This window comes from Chrysochloris asiatica, unplaced genomic scaffold (genome assembly GCF_000296735.1).
Source record: "Chrysochloris asiatica unplaced genomic scaffold, ChrAsi1.0 scaffold00009, whole genome shotgun sequence".
NCBI lineage: Eukaryota > Metazoa > Chordata > Mammalia > Afrosoricida > Chrysochloridae > Chrysochloris > Chrysochloris asiatica.
The window spans coordinates 6,516,181-6,531,327 of NW_006408527.1; the positions used below are offsets into that span (position 1 = coordinate 6,516,181).

A 15,147-nucleotide genomic window follows, 5' to 3' on the forward strand; every position below is an offset into this window, starting at 1 on the left:
TAAGTTGATTGCAACTCATGGCAACTGCACGTATTGTTGTTGTTATGTGCCAACCCATAGGGACCCTGTATAGGGTTTCTGTGGAGCTTCAACCACCGATCTTGCAGTTCAAACCAACTTTGCAATCTAGTGCATTAACTGACAGAACCATATCAGTACTCCATATTACCCCATGTATTGTTGTTGTTATGTGCCGCTGAGTTGATTCCGACCCATGGCTACCCTGTATAGAGTTTCTAAAGAGCAGCTGTGAGCTTGAACTGCCAATTTTGCAGTTCAAATGACTTTGCAGAAGCCCTTAATTTTCCAGATTGTTTACATTTACAAAGAGTATAGAGGAATGAAAGGACTGGAATAGATTTCTCTGGTTCATTCCAGCTCTAAATTTCTAAGACTTTGTGGCTTGTTCTGTCAACCACACTGGTAATAATACAGTAAGAAATTTAACTAGTCATCTGTTTTGGCAGTGGCATGGCTGGAATAGGTGTTTCATTCATAAATTTAACAAACATTTGTTAAGTGCTTACAGTGTGTTAGCCACTATATATATTATATGATCAACGTATCTATTAGGGGGCTTCAAGAAGTTCATGGAAGAATGAAATTAAACAATAATGGAACTTTTCCATTACTAAAAGGTACTAGAATATGCTGCTTCAGGCTGTCGAGTCACTTCCATCTCACAGGCACCCTAAATAGGGTTTCTGAGACTGTAAATCTTTATGGGAGCAGAAAGCCTCATCTTTCTCCCAAGGAGAGACAGGTGGATTTGAACTGTTGACCTTTTGGTTAGCAACCTAATGCATAAACCAACTATACTACTAGGGTTCTTGGGAGGAAAAGTGAAAAAGATATGTGTGTATACACACACACACAGAGTCCTGGTATGGTGCTGCAGGTTAATGCGCTGGACTGCACGGTCGGTTTGAACCACAGGGTTGACGGTTCAAGTTCATCAGCCACTCCCAAGAGATCCTATACAGCATTGCTATGAGTCAGAACTGACTGGACAGCATTTAACAACAACACACACATATATAGGCGGACTCCTGGTATGGCGCTGTAGGATCAGCACTGGACTGCGAACCAAAACGTCAACAGTTCAAACCCACCAGCTGTTCCCTAGAAATCCTAAACAGGGTCGCTATGAGTCAAACTGATTTTGACAGCACTTACAACAACAACAATTTATATATAGGGTTTTAATAGATGCAAAAACAGAGGGCCTGGGGCAGGGCCTGCTGAAGTTGCAGGAGGTCCAGGATGCTTTGATGTGGTTGGGAGCTGCTATGTATGCCACTGAGGAGGGAAGAGGCCCTGAGTGCACTGACTGGAGGGGGTTGCAGGGTTGCAGCATTCACACAGAGCAGCGATCCAATCAGTAAGGCATAAGCAGCCTCTATCTACTGCACTAGGCAGCCCAGAGTGGCCACACACAACAGTTCGTCCTGAAGGGGGAGTGGAAAATGAGGTCCTCAGGTCCACTCTATCACCTATCACCTGACCAACACCCAATGTCCCACCACATTCTGGGCAGGAGGCTTCTGCTGTGAAGAGTGTCTTTAGGAGAGCCCTGCATTTTCCTGTGTCATCTCTTTTTAACTCTACAACAGGATGGGGTTTAGTAGCTACATTGTGAAGTCAAGGGTGGAGGCTCACAGCAGTATCGGCATATCTCCGAGATACTGTGGTTCTGGTCAAGACCACTGAAATAAAAAGCTAGTATCACAACACGGTGAGTCACATGATCTTCTCCCCCCTGCATATAAAAGTTATGTTTACACTATACTGTATCCTATTAAGTGCAGAATCATTATGAAACAGTTTGAAATACAGTATTATGAGAAGTAACAACATGTGAAATGAAATGAGCACATGATGTTGGGAAAGTGGTGCCAATAGTTTTGCTCAATGCAGCGTGGTGGTTATGTGCCGTGGAGTCGGTTCCGACTCATAGCGATCCTGTACAGGGTTTCCAAGGCTGTAAATCTTTATGGGAGCAGAAAGCCTCATATCTCTCCCTGGGAACAGCTGGTAGTGTCGAACTGCTGACCATTGTAAAAAACCTTCAGTAGCAAAGTGCAATAAAGTGAAACACAATAAAACGAGATAAGCCTGTACAACACCTGCAGGCCACGGCAGAGCCAGGACAAGAACGTAGTCTGACGTTCTGACTCCCATGATGTTTATGCCAGGAATACTGGAAAGAGCCTGAATTCTGTAGGCCATTCTTGAAATCATCTTTGTTTGATAACCACCCCTCATCCTATCTGCATCAGAGCACCTTACTTTCCCGGTATATAAAAATGGAGGAAAACACTCCCCTTACAGGATTCCCAGCAGGTTCAAGGGCATTATTGCTGTTGAGTGTGTTCCGAGTCAATTCCGACTCAAAAGACTTTTAGAGGGTTTCCGAGAAAGGCGTTGGGTTTGAAAAGCAGACGTTGTGATTAGCCATCCAGAGATTTATTCTACAGCGCTACACCAGGACTCTGTTCAACGGCATAAGGTGTGTGAAAAGGCTTTGTAACATGCAAAGTGCTCTCTAAACATTTGTTAGTTTCAAACCAGCAGGCCAAGCTTACTGTAGCAGTTATATGTCAAACGCTTCCGCCTATCTGACCTGGTTCACTTTACACACATCTAACCCCTCACTTCCACCAACCTCCCCGCAGCAAAGAGAAGCAGCGAAAGAGGTAGAGGGCTTAAGAGTCTAACGTAAGGATTTAGCCTGCTTGGTAGGAATGTGTTGGCTTCGTCGCCCCAGAACTACATTTCCCAGCAACACTTTTGCGGCGCCATAGGTGGCCGGAGCTAGAGGCATGCGCTGAGTACTGCCCCGCCTTGTCTTTGGGACCCACCTCCGAACCAGTTCTCTTCTCAGAGCCCGCGGGTCTTGGCACTCGTGCGGTGGTGCTCTTTTTTTCTCCTCATCCGAGGCCAGAGTGGGCTCAGGTGTGCCTTTGCTCTGGTCAGTGCCATGATCAGGCAGGAGCTGTCCACATCCTACCAGGAGGTACGAGTGAGTCGGGGACGGAAGCAAAGTTTCCCGTGAGGTGGCGGAGCGTGGCCCCGGGGGTCTGGGCGGGTGGGGAGCGGCGATACAGGAAGGAAGCGGGGTTTCGGAGGGGATGCTGCCCGTTGCTCTACGGAGGGATGGAGCCGGGCCCCCAGAGCCTCGATCCGGAACCAGCAGGTGAATTATTAAAGCCGCGACGGGCTCAGCCTGCTGCTCGGTGGCGCTGAGCGGACCCCTGGTGGCCCGGAGGAGGAGCCCGGTGTTGTTTGCAACAAGTGGCAGCGCCCGCTACCTTCTCCGAGCGGAGCAAATGCGCGGTCATTAGCATCAGCCCTCCTCCCCACAGCGCCTGTGGCTGGTGAGGGACTAGGGTTATTGCAACTGGTTTGGAGGGCCTCGCAAGTATGGAACTGTGCACTCAACGACATTGCTGTGTCTCCTCTGTCTCCAGTCTCACCCCCTCCCACGACTTTAACTATCACTTTCCAGTTCTTTGTCTCTGTCCAGAGCCACAGGCTTCCTTTCAAGTCTTAACCTCAGACCAGCTCTTCCTCCTGATCTCCCAGCTGTCTTAGTTTCATTGCTTTCCTAACCTCCTCCTCTCAGATCCAAATCTTTGGCATCTTTGTAAACTTCTTTTTTGCGCCTCTCCACCGTGCTTAGTCCTCACTTGCCAAGTTCAGGCAGTTCCACGTCGTCAGCCCTTCTCCATTTTGTGTCTTTGTTTAAGCACTGACCACCGGAGTGTGGTACTGTGTTAATCCCGTCTTATGTCTCCCCATATACTATCCAGATACATTTTAAGGTCTTGACTTGATCTTGAAGCATTCCTTCTTTTCATAGATGTCGCTGCCCTCGCTCCAACCAGAACAGTCCCAACTTCTGAGCAAGCTTTCCAAGCCCTATCCAGGGCTGTAGTTGTCGTTCCTATTTCTGTCCCCAATTTCTCACCCACCCAGGTTCTGGCCACACTGGAAACTCATAATATAAAAAGGTGCCCTATGCTTTCCCACCTCTGTTCATGTGCTCATACCATGTCTTCTTTAACCGCCTCCTAAACACCATTGGTTAAACCCATTGCTGTTGAGTAGTTTCCGACCTATGATGGAGTCAACTATAGGAGTTTCTTGGATTTAGTCTTTACAGAAGCAGATTGCCGGGCTGTTCACCCTTGGAACAGTGGAGTGGGCTAGAAGAACTTCAGGTTAGCAGTAGCAGCCAGGATTTCGTCTGTTGGCTAACCCCCTCACCCCCCAGATATTCAAGGACCGTCTCAAGTCCCCCACACACTGTAGAGACTGACTTCCCAGACCAGTCTAGCATCTTGTCTGTCCATTTCATTTCAGTAGTTACGATCAGTAGTAACTGATGTATGTATGATTCATCACACCCAAGGGCTGTGTGGATTGTATAAATATGACTGAGTCTCACAGTTGAAGTTGGAAAGCCAATTTGAAGACAGATGAGATTTGACTGAGGTTTGCTGTTTTTCAGTGTAGGACCGGAAACTGGGATCTGACACTGGGGCAGCAGAGTTCTGTTTTTCCTTTTATCCTCTCTTCTTTCTTTATTCAAAGAGGAAACCTGATGGATTTTAACCGGTTCTGTGGAATCCATGGTTTCTAGACAGTGGGAGCATTCCGGAGAATGGGACAAATCTGTTTCTCATAAAGTTTTCAGGACTTAGAACACAGTGGATAAGTACTAGGGTTTTGCCATTTGTATGTTTTGTCAAGTCACTTGACTTCTTCTTCATCTGAAAATGAAGACAATAGTCTCTTCCTCATAGGATTATTGTGAGAGGGTTAGATGAGTAGTGAAAATTGTTTAGCTCAGTGCTTAGCAGGTATTGGTCCTTATGGGATGGTAGCTCATTATAACTCTTGGTGGGCAGCTTCTGCTTCAAGAAAGCTTCGGGGTCCTGACTTAACAGGACTTTGTCTCTCATGCATCCACATGGAGCCTGCTCCTAAAATGTGTTATTAGAATATCGGTGGTCATCCTACTTGCAAGGGAAAACCAGAGGGAGAGTCAGTTGCTCTGTAAGGACACTCCCATGGTAGAAGTCTGAGAAGGGTCCATTCTGCTTGCTTTCTAAAGATACTCATTCTGAACTTCCTGTCTCTTGCCTTCTTCAGAGAAAGAAGGCTGCCCCAAGAATGGCCTGCACTGTTCTTGCCGAGATCATCGTCACAGTGAATGCTGTTACTCTGAGTTCTGTTTTTTTGCTGTGGGTAGTGGTGCATGTGGAAAATTTGTGTTAAACTGGCCAGGAGCAGGCAAGGCAATGGACTCCCTGTGGTTGTGGGCTGCCAGGAAGGGAACTGGGAGAGGGAGGAGGGTGTTGTCACCTGGGTCAGGCTGAATCTGGGTGAGCCTTGGATCAGAGAAGCTTGGGCATTCCCAGCCCTAGCCTCCTGACACACTAGTGGTATGGGCTTCCACTAATCTCCTTTCCCTTTGACCAGCTCTGTGTCTCTTTATCCATCTCCCTCTAGAGGCCTGTATCTCATGGTGCCTTCTCAAGCTTCCCACTAGGCTCCTGGGGGTTCTATCTGATTTTAAGGGGCAGGAATGGAGGCATGGAAAGGGAAAAGGAGATAGAAATACTCCTAGTTTCTCCTAGTTTCATAAGAACTTTATTTTAGCCCACATCTTATGGAGGTGAATTAATTTTTTTTAAATTTTATTTTGTTGTTGATAATACACACAGCAAAACATACACCAATTCAACAACAGTTTCTACATTTCCACATAGATAATTCAATGACATTTACTACATTCTTTGAGTTGTACAACCATATTTTAAAAAATAAGTTTTTATTGTGAGGTTTGCATGGAAGAATATCAGTTTTACATTCATTCTATCATATTTTGTTTCATTGCAATGATTACAATCCCCTCAAGCATCATCAAATAACCAAAGGGTACACCCCACAGGCCCACCCCCCAGCCATCAGCACACAGCCTCTTTCCCTCCCTGAGTCCAGAGTCCCCAGCCGCTCCATCTGTCCATGTTATCATCTCTGTCTCCATCCCTGACATCTCTTGCCTCTCTGGGTAGGGTCCTGCTTTCTGCTCTTCTCACTTGATGGTCCCAGGGACCTCTGCTCCTGGGCTGCAAAATCAATCTCTCCCCTCCTTTTGTACAACCATTCTTACTCTTCTCTTCTCAGTTGTTCTTCTCCCACTAACATAAAATCACTGCATCCTAAGGTTCCTATCTAATCTTTCTCTAGCTGCTGTTGTCAATTTGATGCTAGATAAGAGTATTTCTTAAAAGAGCATAATGTTCAAGGCAGACGTTCTTGACAAGTTAAACTGTTGTTTGGTTTTAAGACTTATGGGTATGTTTTTGATTTAAGGTTTAAATATTATCTCAGAGGAATAGTTTCAGGGATTCATCTATCCTCCATGGTTTCTAGAAAGCCTGGAGTCTGAGAATTTCAAATGGCAATTAACATTTTCCCCCTTTTGATCAGGGTTCTTGTATGCAATCTTTGATCAAAATACTTAATTCTGGTCTCTTGACAAAGGGAGCAGTTGTTCATGGAGGCAGTTAGCCACACATTTTATTTCCTCCTGATTTTGACTCTCCTTTGTTGTGCCTTGGATGGTTGCTTTGAGGCTTTTATGACACCAGGTACTATGTAACAGACTAGGAGGCAGAACAGAAGCACTAACACCTGCGTTAGGCCAATTAACTTGGCTGCCCCCCTCGGAGGTGATTTTAAATGAAAATGCCTTGAGAACACAAGCATTAACAACGTGAGCTGTAGGATAAGCACTGGACAGCAAGATCAGTTTGAATCGCAGAGATGGCAGTTCAAACTCAACAGCCGCTTCTCGGAAATTCTAAACAAGGTTGCTATGAGGCACGTAACAACAACGATCCTCTGTCAATTCAGTGATAGCTCCTCCTCTAATCTCTGGACTTGATCACTCCAGGAGTCCTGGTGTGGTCCTATAGAATAATCACTAGACTGCTAACTGAAACCCACCAGCCGCTCGTTGGAAACCCTATACAGGGTCACTATGAGTTGGAACCAACTGTACTGCACTTAACAACAGTAACAAAGCCCTATGCAGACTTGTTTGATATCAATGTAGCCCCATTCTGCCCTTCTTAGTGACCTTCTTTCTCCATTTGACAGAAAACTGAAGAAGTGGGATTGAATTTGCCTGGTGCCAGGCTGCTTATAATTAGCACCTGCCCCTGGAATGGACTGCCCTCTCCCCTGGGTTCTGCTCTTTGCAGCCTGAGTCAGTAGACTTTAGCCAGCGTCTTGGAGAGCTCAGGCACTGGCATCATTGTGCCCTCTGCTCTCCTAGCAGACCTTTAAGTGGCATTCCTCCTCTTTTGGAAAGTGGCTCAGACCATGGACTTTGGAGCTAGACCAACTTGGATTTGACGCCTGGCTCCATCTTTATAGGCTCTAGCTGCGTCTAGTTGAAGGGAGTTGACGTTTTTGGGCACAGACCCTACAGCTTGCAGCAATTAAGCGATAAGAAGCTTCTGCTTTCCTGCTCTCCTCTAGAAAAGCAAGGCTGAGGTAGCTGACTTGCATGTCTCTCTTTTTGTTTCTTTTTTCAGCTGAGTGAGGAGTTGGACCAGGTGGTTGAGAACTCTGAGCAGGCAGACGAACAGGAAAGGGGGACGGCCAAAGTCCAGGGTGCCTTACCTGGTAAGTGGGCTCTGTGCCAGGGTGGAGTGCTGGAGGGTGATTCTGTGCTTGTGTCGCAGCCTGAGGCCTAAGCCAGACCTCTCGACAGCTGGTTACTTGTAGGAGAGGAGGAACCCCCTGGTGTCAGATCTCAGGTGTTGCCCTAGTTTTAAAGTTATACATATTTAACCAGCCTTGAGACAGAGAATCCTTCCGGGCTGATGTCTGCTTTTCTGTACCCCAGTTTGGGTGTAGCCCTTTGGGTGAGGTTGTCAGATGCCCTAGCAAGGACTTTGGGCCTCTGCTCTGACCTTCTTCCTTCCTAGAGCAGGGTCTTTTGAGACGGTCAGTTGTGTTTCATGGAGCCGCTGAGCAACGTTTGGCACTGTTGACTACTTCCTCCTCCTGGATCCTCTCAGCTCCCTATATTCTACACTTAAGGTCATTCCTAGACTCTCACTCCTTTGCAGTCTCATTCAGCTCTTGAGTGTTAAGTCTTTATCCTGCCTCCCTTCTCACTCTTCGTGGGCAGTGTCACTGAGGCCCAATGAGTCACTCAATCCACTTCAAACCTAGATAACCCATCTGTACTCTGCTGCCTAGCTGACAGCTCAGCTTGTATGGCTGTCTTCAAGGTACTCTAAATACACGTGTCCAAACTCAACCTCATGATCTCCTACTCCCAGGTTTTGTGGATTGAACTGTGTCAATCCTAATGTGTCTGTACGTGTGACCTCTTTGGAAATAATGGTGTTCTTTTGGGGTTAGTGGGTTCTTGTGGTAACTGAGCATAGAAGGGGGCACGGTGGGCAAATTCTGTCTTCATTGCAAACTATGTGGTAAGGAGCAGCAGGAATCCAGTTGCAGCCGAGAAATGGGTGTAGTCTTCACCTTCCAACTTCTTCACCCTTGTCACCAGCCACTCCAAGCAGCATTCTTTTTCTGCCTATGGCTTAGGCAGTGGCCATTGGCTACAAGCTCATAAATCCACATGATCTTTTCCTCTTCAGACCAGCCAGCTCCATCTTTCTCTTGTCTCTAACTCAGAGACTAGATCTGAGCAAAATGTTCTCTCTCTCCACTCCAGAAGCCCCACTGAGTCCCCATCTCCTAAAGCCTGTAGTGGCCAGGATCACTGACATTGTCGCTCTGAGGTTTACTCCGTATGGAGCTCAGGTGAGCCGCTAGCCTCTGACTGATGTCATTTAGAGCCAGCCTCAATCTCCGCCTTGAGGCGGTTCTGCTTTCAGAGACTCGGAACAAAAGGTGGAGCTGCTTTCTTCACCTCATTGTGCTGAACCTCATCCCTTGTGAACCTCATCCCTTGTGAGTGGTGGGATAAAAAGAGCAGAACAGACACACACACCAGGGGAAAGACCCTGTGAGGAACCAGCTACAGGCCAAGGAACGCCCAGGGCTACAGATGGGAAGGATTCTCCCCTAGGGCTTATGTTCGGATAGCGATTCCACCCTCCAAAACTGTGAGACAGTATATTTCTGTTTGTTAAAGACAAATTTGTGGCATTTTGTGTAACAGTAGCACTAGGGAATGAACAGTTCTCGTCCAGTGTCCACTGTACCCAGGAATGGCACCACCACTCATCCAGTTGAACTTTGGGGTCCTTGTTGAGTTCTTCTTTTCCCTTCCTCCCCTTTTTCTCCACTCTTCAGCAGTGCTGACCTTTGATTCTGAGCCTCAATCCCTCCCATGGGGCATTTTTGTTTTATTCTGCTGCCTAGCATTCTCTTCCCTCCAACACCTAGTTAATGCCTAATCATTCTTCAACTCTGAGCTCTGGAATTTCCCCTTAGTCTCTGTGACCTTCTAGATGGATCCCTCCCTGCCCTCCCCTGCTCTGTCACTTGTTGCGTGTTCTATCTCCTTTGCAGCTGTCACTGGTGGAAATGTATATTTGTTATGTGACTGATGAATAGCTGTCTTTCCTACTAGAATATAAGCTTCGTGAGAGCAGACATCAGTCCGTTTTGCTTAGCACTTTAGTCTAACCATACAATAAATATTTGTTGAACGAATGCATGAGTGAATGGAGCCCCAGCCTGAATTTTGGGGGAGATTAGTTTTTGCTCCTTTGACTCCTGTACTTGCTGGGGGAGGGAAACTTGCTAGGCAATTCTGTAATTCTGCCTCAGCCTTAGAAAACACTTTATTAAAGGAAAGAGGCTGGAAGGGAAGTTAATGTTTACTGATTGCCTCCTTTGCCTGAGGCACTATCCTACCTTTGCCCCATTGCATTCTCAGAACGATCCTGTGAGGATTATCCTCATTTTTACTCATGGGGACCTGAGGCTCAGGGAGGGTAAGGAAAGTTTGGGACATTACATAACTCATAAACTGAGAGAGACTAAACTAAGCTTGGTCTAAACCCCCTTTTACTACACCAGTGGTTTTCAAAAAGGAAACAAAACGTAAGCATCCTGTTTTTAAAAGCCTGTGTGTAAAGGTAGTGGGGCATGATTGCCCCCTGCACTGACAGGCACTGCCCAAGAAGCCCTAAGGCTCCAGGAAAAGCAGTTTGAAAGCCCCACAGGGCTCTCTGTCCTCCAATCAGAAGACAGTAGATAAAGATGTAATGGAGGCATCAAGGAGAAGAGGAAAGGTCAGATTTGGAAAGATGAGGCTTCTTTTTGTGTTTCCTTTGATAGTAAATGGCCAGGCAGATTTGGAATTTGCCATGGTGACTTGATGGCAGCATCCTCTCTTGCTCCAGTGAGATTCCTAACACCTGAAATCCTGAGGTCAGAGCATGATGCCAGGCCCCAGGCAGAACATACTTAAGGATATTCCATTCACAGGCAAGAGCTTTCTCTGCTTTTGGGTGACCACTGCTGGGTTCCTCTCCTTTCTAGGCCTTAGAAGGTCCAGTTCTTAGAAGTTCATTTGGCTAGTCTCAGCTGAGACTTGACCCAAAGTTGGTAGTTGGTAGTTGGTTGGTTAGAGGCATTTCCTGCCTCTAACCTTCTAACAATGACAAAAATAACAGTAATGATGAGAGTGTTTTCATGTCCTAGGCCTGGTAGGATTTTTTTTGTATATACTTTATCACATACTTCTTTTCAGCTCCTCTCTGTGGGAGAATTGGTAGCTCTAGTTTACAGATGAGGGAGGACCCTGAGGCACAGAGAGGTTAAGTAACACACTCAGCGCTAATGAGTGGCAGGGTCAGAATTGGAACCCAGGGCTGTCTTCCAGGATTTTTCAACTTTATTCTTCGTGACTTCAAATTCTCCCCTCCCTCCACCAGAGTCACTCTTGGACTCCACCTGTTATGCCAGATGCTGTAACCAGATGCTGTAACCACAAAAGCATGTGTAAGGTCTGGCTGAGTCCAAGGAACTAGGGCCATGTAGAGAGAGAAATGTTAACCAAGGAGACAACTTAATCCCTCCTCCAGAGCCTTCCATGCACTCCCTAAGCAGGTCTCCTGACACTCACTACTTCTCTGTATTGCACTTCACTTAGTTGAGAGTGCATTTTATTGAGTGTTATTAATTGCTCTCATTCCTTTGATTAAATGCTCTCGTGCCTCCGCCCTGCTCCAGAGACTTTGTTCCCTCCAAAGACGTTATTCCCCCCACTTTTCATTGTAATTCTAGTGAGCACCTGGCCCATTGTAGGTGTTCAGTGCCTATCTGTGGAATGAATGAATAAGTGCCAAAGAAATGGTAGAGACAGGTGCCTCAGGAATGAATGAAGGAGGGCTGACTTGTGGGAGGAAGTGGGTCAATCTGAAGGAAGGAACACTTAGGTGGAAAAGAAGGGGCTGGCCAAGGAGGAGAGATAGCATGAGTTAACTGTGTAGAGGTGGAATAGAAAAAGGACATTCAGGAAACAGCACAGTATGATTGGAACAGAGGATTAGGGAGGAAAGTGGAGAGAAGTGAGGTTAGGAAGATAGACTGGGTCAGACTGTGGAGGGCTTTGAGTACCAGGAAGTATTTAAAGGGATTGAAACTGGGGAATAAGAGGCATGAAATAGGGATTTAGGAAGACCTTTGTGGCCATTGATAGCTGAGCCACATCAAAGGCTAGTATGATAGGGTGCTTTGATATGGGAGAGTGGCAGAAGGAAAAATCAAAGACAAATCTGAAGTTCGAGCCAGATGAATGGAAGAATGATAATTTCAAGGAATAGAGTCTGGAAGGACAAGAGGCTTGGAAGAAAGACATTGAGCTTCAGTTGATGTGGGGCATCTTCAGGCAGAAGGCCCTGAGAGACATAGGATTACCAGTAGACAGGTGAGGGCTGGAGATGCGAATGTGGAAGAGGTCCTGAAGGGTGAGGACTGGGGGGAGCCTGGGAAAAGCCAGGAATAGAGTGTAGAATGAACAGGGGAGGGCCATAAAGACCCACACTGGATGACCCTTTGTTCACATTGGGGACCAGAGGCAATGGTGCTACTGGAGTTACTGAATAGAGGGCCTGGAACTAGAAGTACCAAGACGGGCTTGTTGTTGTTAAGTGCTGTCGAGTCGGTTCTGACCCATAGTGACCCTGCAAAGGGTTTCCTAGGAGTGACTGGTGAGTTTAAACTGCCGACCTTGCTGTTCAAATGACCTTTGCAGTCTAATGCATTAACCCACAGCGCCACACCAGGACTCTTGGTGGTGGTGGTGTGCCTTGGAATTGGTTCCAACTCATAGGGACCCTGCATAGGGTTTTTGAGGCTATAAATCTTTATGGGAGCAGAAAACTTTCTTCTTTCTCCCGCCTAGCAGCTGGTAGTTTCGAACTGCTGACCTTGAGGTTAGCAGCCCAACTCGTAACCATTATGCTACCAGAGCTCTTACATGCCCAAATTTCAGAGTTTCTTCTGACATCCACTTAGGTATTTTCCTTCTTTCTTGTTCTTAATGACCTTTTGCTTTCTTCCTGTATGATGTTCTTGATAATCATCCCACAACTCTTCTGATTTTCAGTCTTTAGTGTATGATGCGTCAAATCTGTTCTTTAGATGATCTCTAAATTCAGGTGGGATATATTCAAGGTCATATTTTTACTTTTGTGGACTTGTTTTCTTTTTCTTCAGCTTCAGCCTGAACTTGCATATGAGCAATTGATGGTCTGTTCCACCCTGGCCTTGTTTTGTGACTTTTTTAACCATCTCGTAGAAATGTAGTCAATTTGATTTCTGTATATTCCATCTGGTGAGGTCCATGTGTATAGTTGTCTTTTATGTTGTTTATAAAAAGTATTTGCAATGAGTGAGTCATTGGTCTGGCAGAATTCTATCATGCGATCCTGCAGTATCATTTCTATCACTAATGCCGTATTTTACAACTGCTCATCCTTCCTCTTTGTTTCCAACCTTTGCATTCCAATCACCAGTAATTTTCAGTATATCTTGATTGCATTTTTGATCTATTTCAGATTGAAGAAATTGGTAGAATTCTATTTATCACTGGCTTTAGTGGTTGGTGCATAAAGTTGAACAATAGTGATATTAACTGGTCTCCCTTGTAGGTATATGGATATTATCTTATCACTGACAGAGTTGTACTTCCAGAAAGATCTTGATAAGCTCTTTTTGCTGATGAATGCAACGCTATTCCTCTTCAATTTGTCATTCCTGGCATAGAAACCATGTGCTTGTCAGATTCAGAATGGCCAATGCCAGTCCATTTCTGCTCACTAAAACTTACGGTATCTATGTTTATGCATTCCATTTCATTTTTGACCATTTCCAATTTTCCTACATTCATACTTCTGGTAGCATAGTGGTTACGAATCGGGCTGCGAACTGGAAGGTCAGCAGTTCGAAACTACCAACTGCTCCGCGGGAGAAAGATGAGGCGATCTGCTCCCGTAAAGATTACAGCCTCGGAAACCCTATTCAGGGTCGCTATGGGTCGAAACCGACTCGACGGCACTTAACAACAACAACAACATACTTCATATATTCCATGTTCTGATTATTAAATGGATGTTTTTCCGATTATTAATGGATGTTTACAGCTGTTTCTCTTCATTTTGAGTTATGTCCCAAATGAAGGGTCTGAGGGCTTTACTTCATTTGTGTCATCACCGTCGACTCTACATTGAGTCTATTTTGAGTCACATTTTGAGTGCCTTCTAACATGAGGGGCTTGTCTTTTGGCACTATATCTGACAATTCTCTGGTGCTCTTCATCATATTTCAGTATTCACTATTCTGGTGCTGACAGCGTTCCACTCCTATTCATAAAGTTTTCAATGAGTAAAATATTTGGAAGTAGTTCATGTCTCCTTTCTAGTCTGTCTTCATCTGGAAGGTCAGCTAACATCTGTCCACTGTGGGTGATCCTGCTGGTATTAAAAATACCGGTGGCATAGTTTCCGGAATCAGAGCAACATGAAAACCACCAAAGTACACTGACTGACGAGTGGTAGGATGGAGTATCATTAGACAATAAAAAGAAATGAAGTACAGATACATGATGCAATGTGAATGAACAGTAAAAACATGCTACGGAAAAGAAGCCAGACTCAAAAAGGTCCATGTATGAGTCCCTCAAATCCAGCGACAGAAAATAGAGTGGTGGTTGCCAGGAACAGGGGAGCAGAGGGTACAGCGCTTTTTTCTGGGGTGATGGAATTGTCTTGGAATTAGACAGTGGTGATGATGGTTGTATAACTTAGTGGCTAAACTAAAAACCACTTAGTATTGCTTTAAGAGGGTGAATTTTTATGGAACGTAAATTGTATATAACAACAACAACAAAAAAGACCTTATCAATAAAAGTCAAATAAATATGTTAGTCCCACACTGTCTGCCCATTTCCTCTTCTCTGAATAAAGACTACCACCTTCTCCATCCCCCACCCCCAGTGACATTTTCAAATATTTTTTGTGATTCATTTCCTCTTTCAGGGGCTCCTAGGGCCTGGTGTTCAATCACTTGATGTTGCTCCACAGGTTTCTAGGCTCTTTTTTCCCCTCAGTATTTTCTTCAGATTTGATTGATTTCTGTTCATTGACATTTAAGTTAACTGGTTCTTTCATCTGTTGAGTGAATTTTCCCATTGTTTTTCTTTTCAGCTCTAGAATTTGTTTGGTTCTTTCTATAGTTTTATTTCCTGCTGATATTCAACTCTGTGCATTCCTTATACATAAGTTTTCCTTAAAGTACTTTACATGCTTTTCAGTTCCTGTCTGCTATTGCACCATCTGGTTCATCTCGGAATAGGTGGTTTCAGACTGCCTTTTATTTCCCTTCTTGAATATGGGTCATACTGTTTTCATTCTTTGTATGTCTAAAGATTTTTAAAATCTATTTTATTGTGAATTATGTGATAGTTTACATGGGAGGACATTAGTTTTACATTCATCCTATTGTATATCATTTCATTGCCATGGATACAATCCCCTCCATTCATCATCAACCAACCAAAAGGTATAAGCCTGCCCCCCCACCCTCCTCCCCACCCACACCGGTTGTCAGCACACAGCCCCTCTCCCTCTCTGG

At 45.2% G+C, this 15,147-nt stretch overlaps 1 protein-coding gene across 1 annotated transcript in view; it reads left to right on the plus strand.

Annotated features, from left to right (window-relative positions):
• The first annotated feature begins 2,980 nt into the window (after nt 1–2,980).
• Nucleotides 2,981–15,147, plus strand: part of TMEM206 (transmembrane protein 206) — a 39,872-nt gene continuing 27,705 nt past the window's right edge. Inside the window, exons 1-2 of the mRNA XM_006834022.1 lie at nt 2,981–3,016; nt 7,614–7,704. Coding sequence (XP_006834085.1) covers nt 2,981–3,016; nt 7,614–7,704 — 127 coding nt within the window. The remainder of the gene's footprint in view (nt 3,017–7,613; nt 7,705–15,147) is intronic.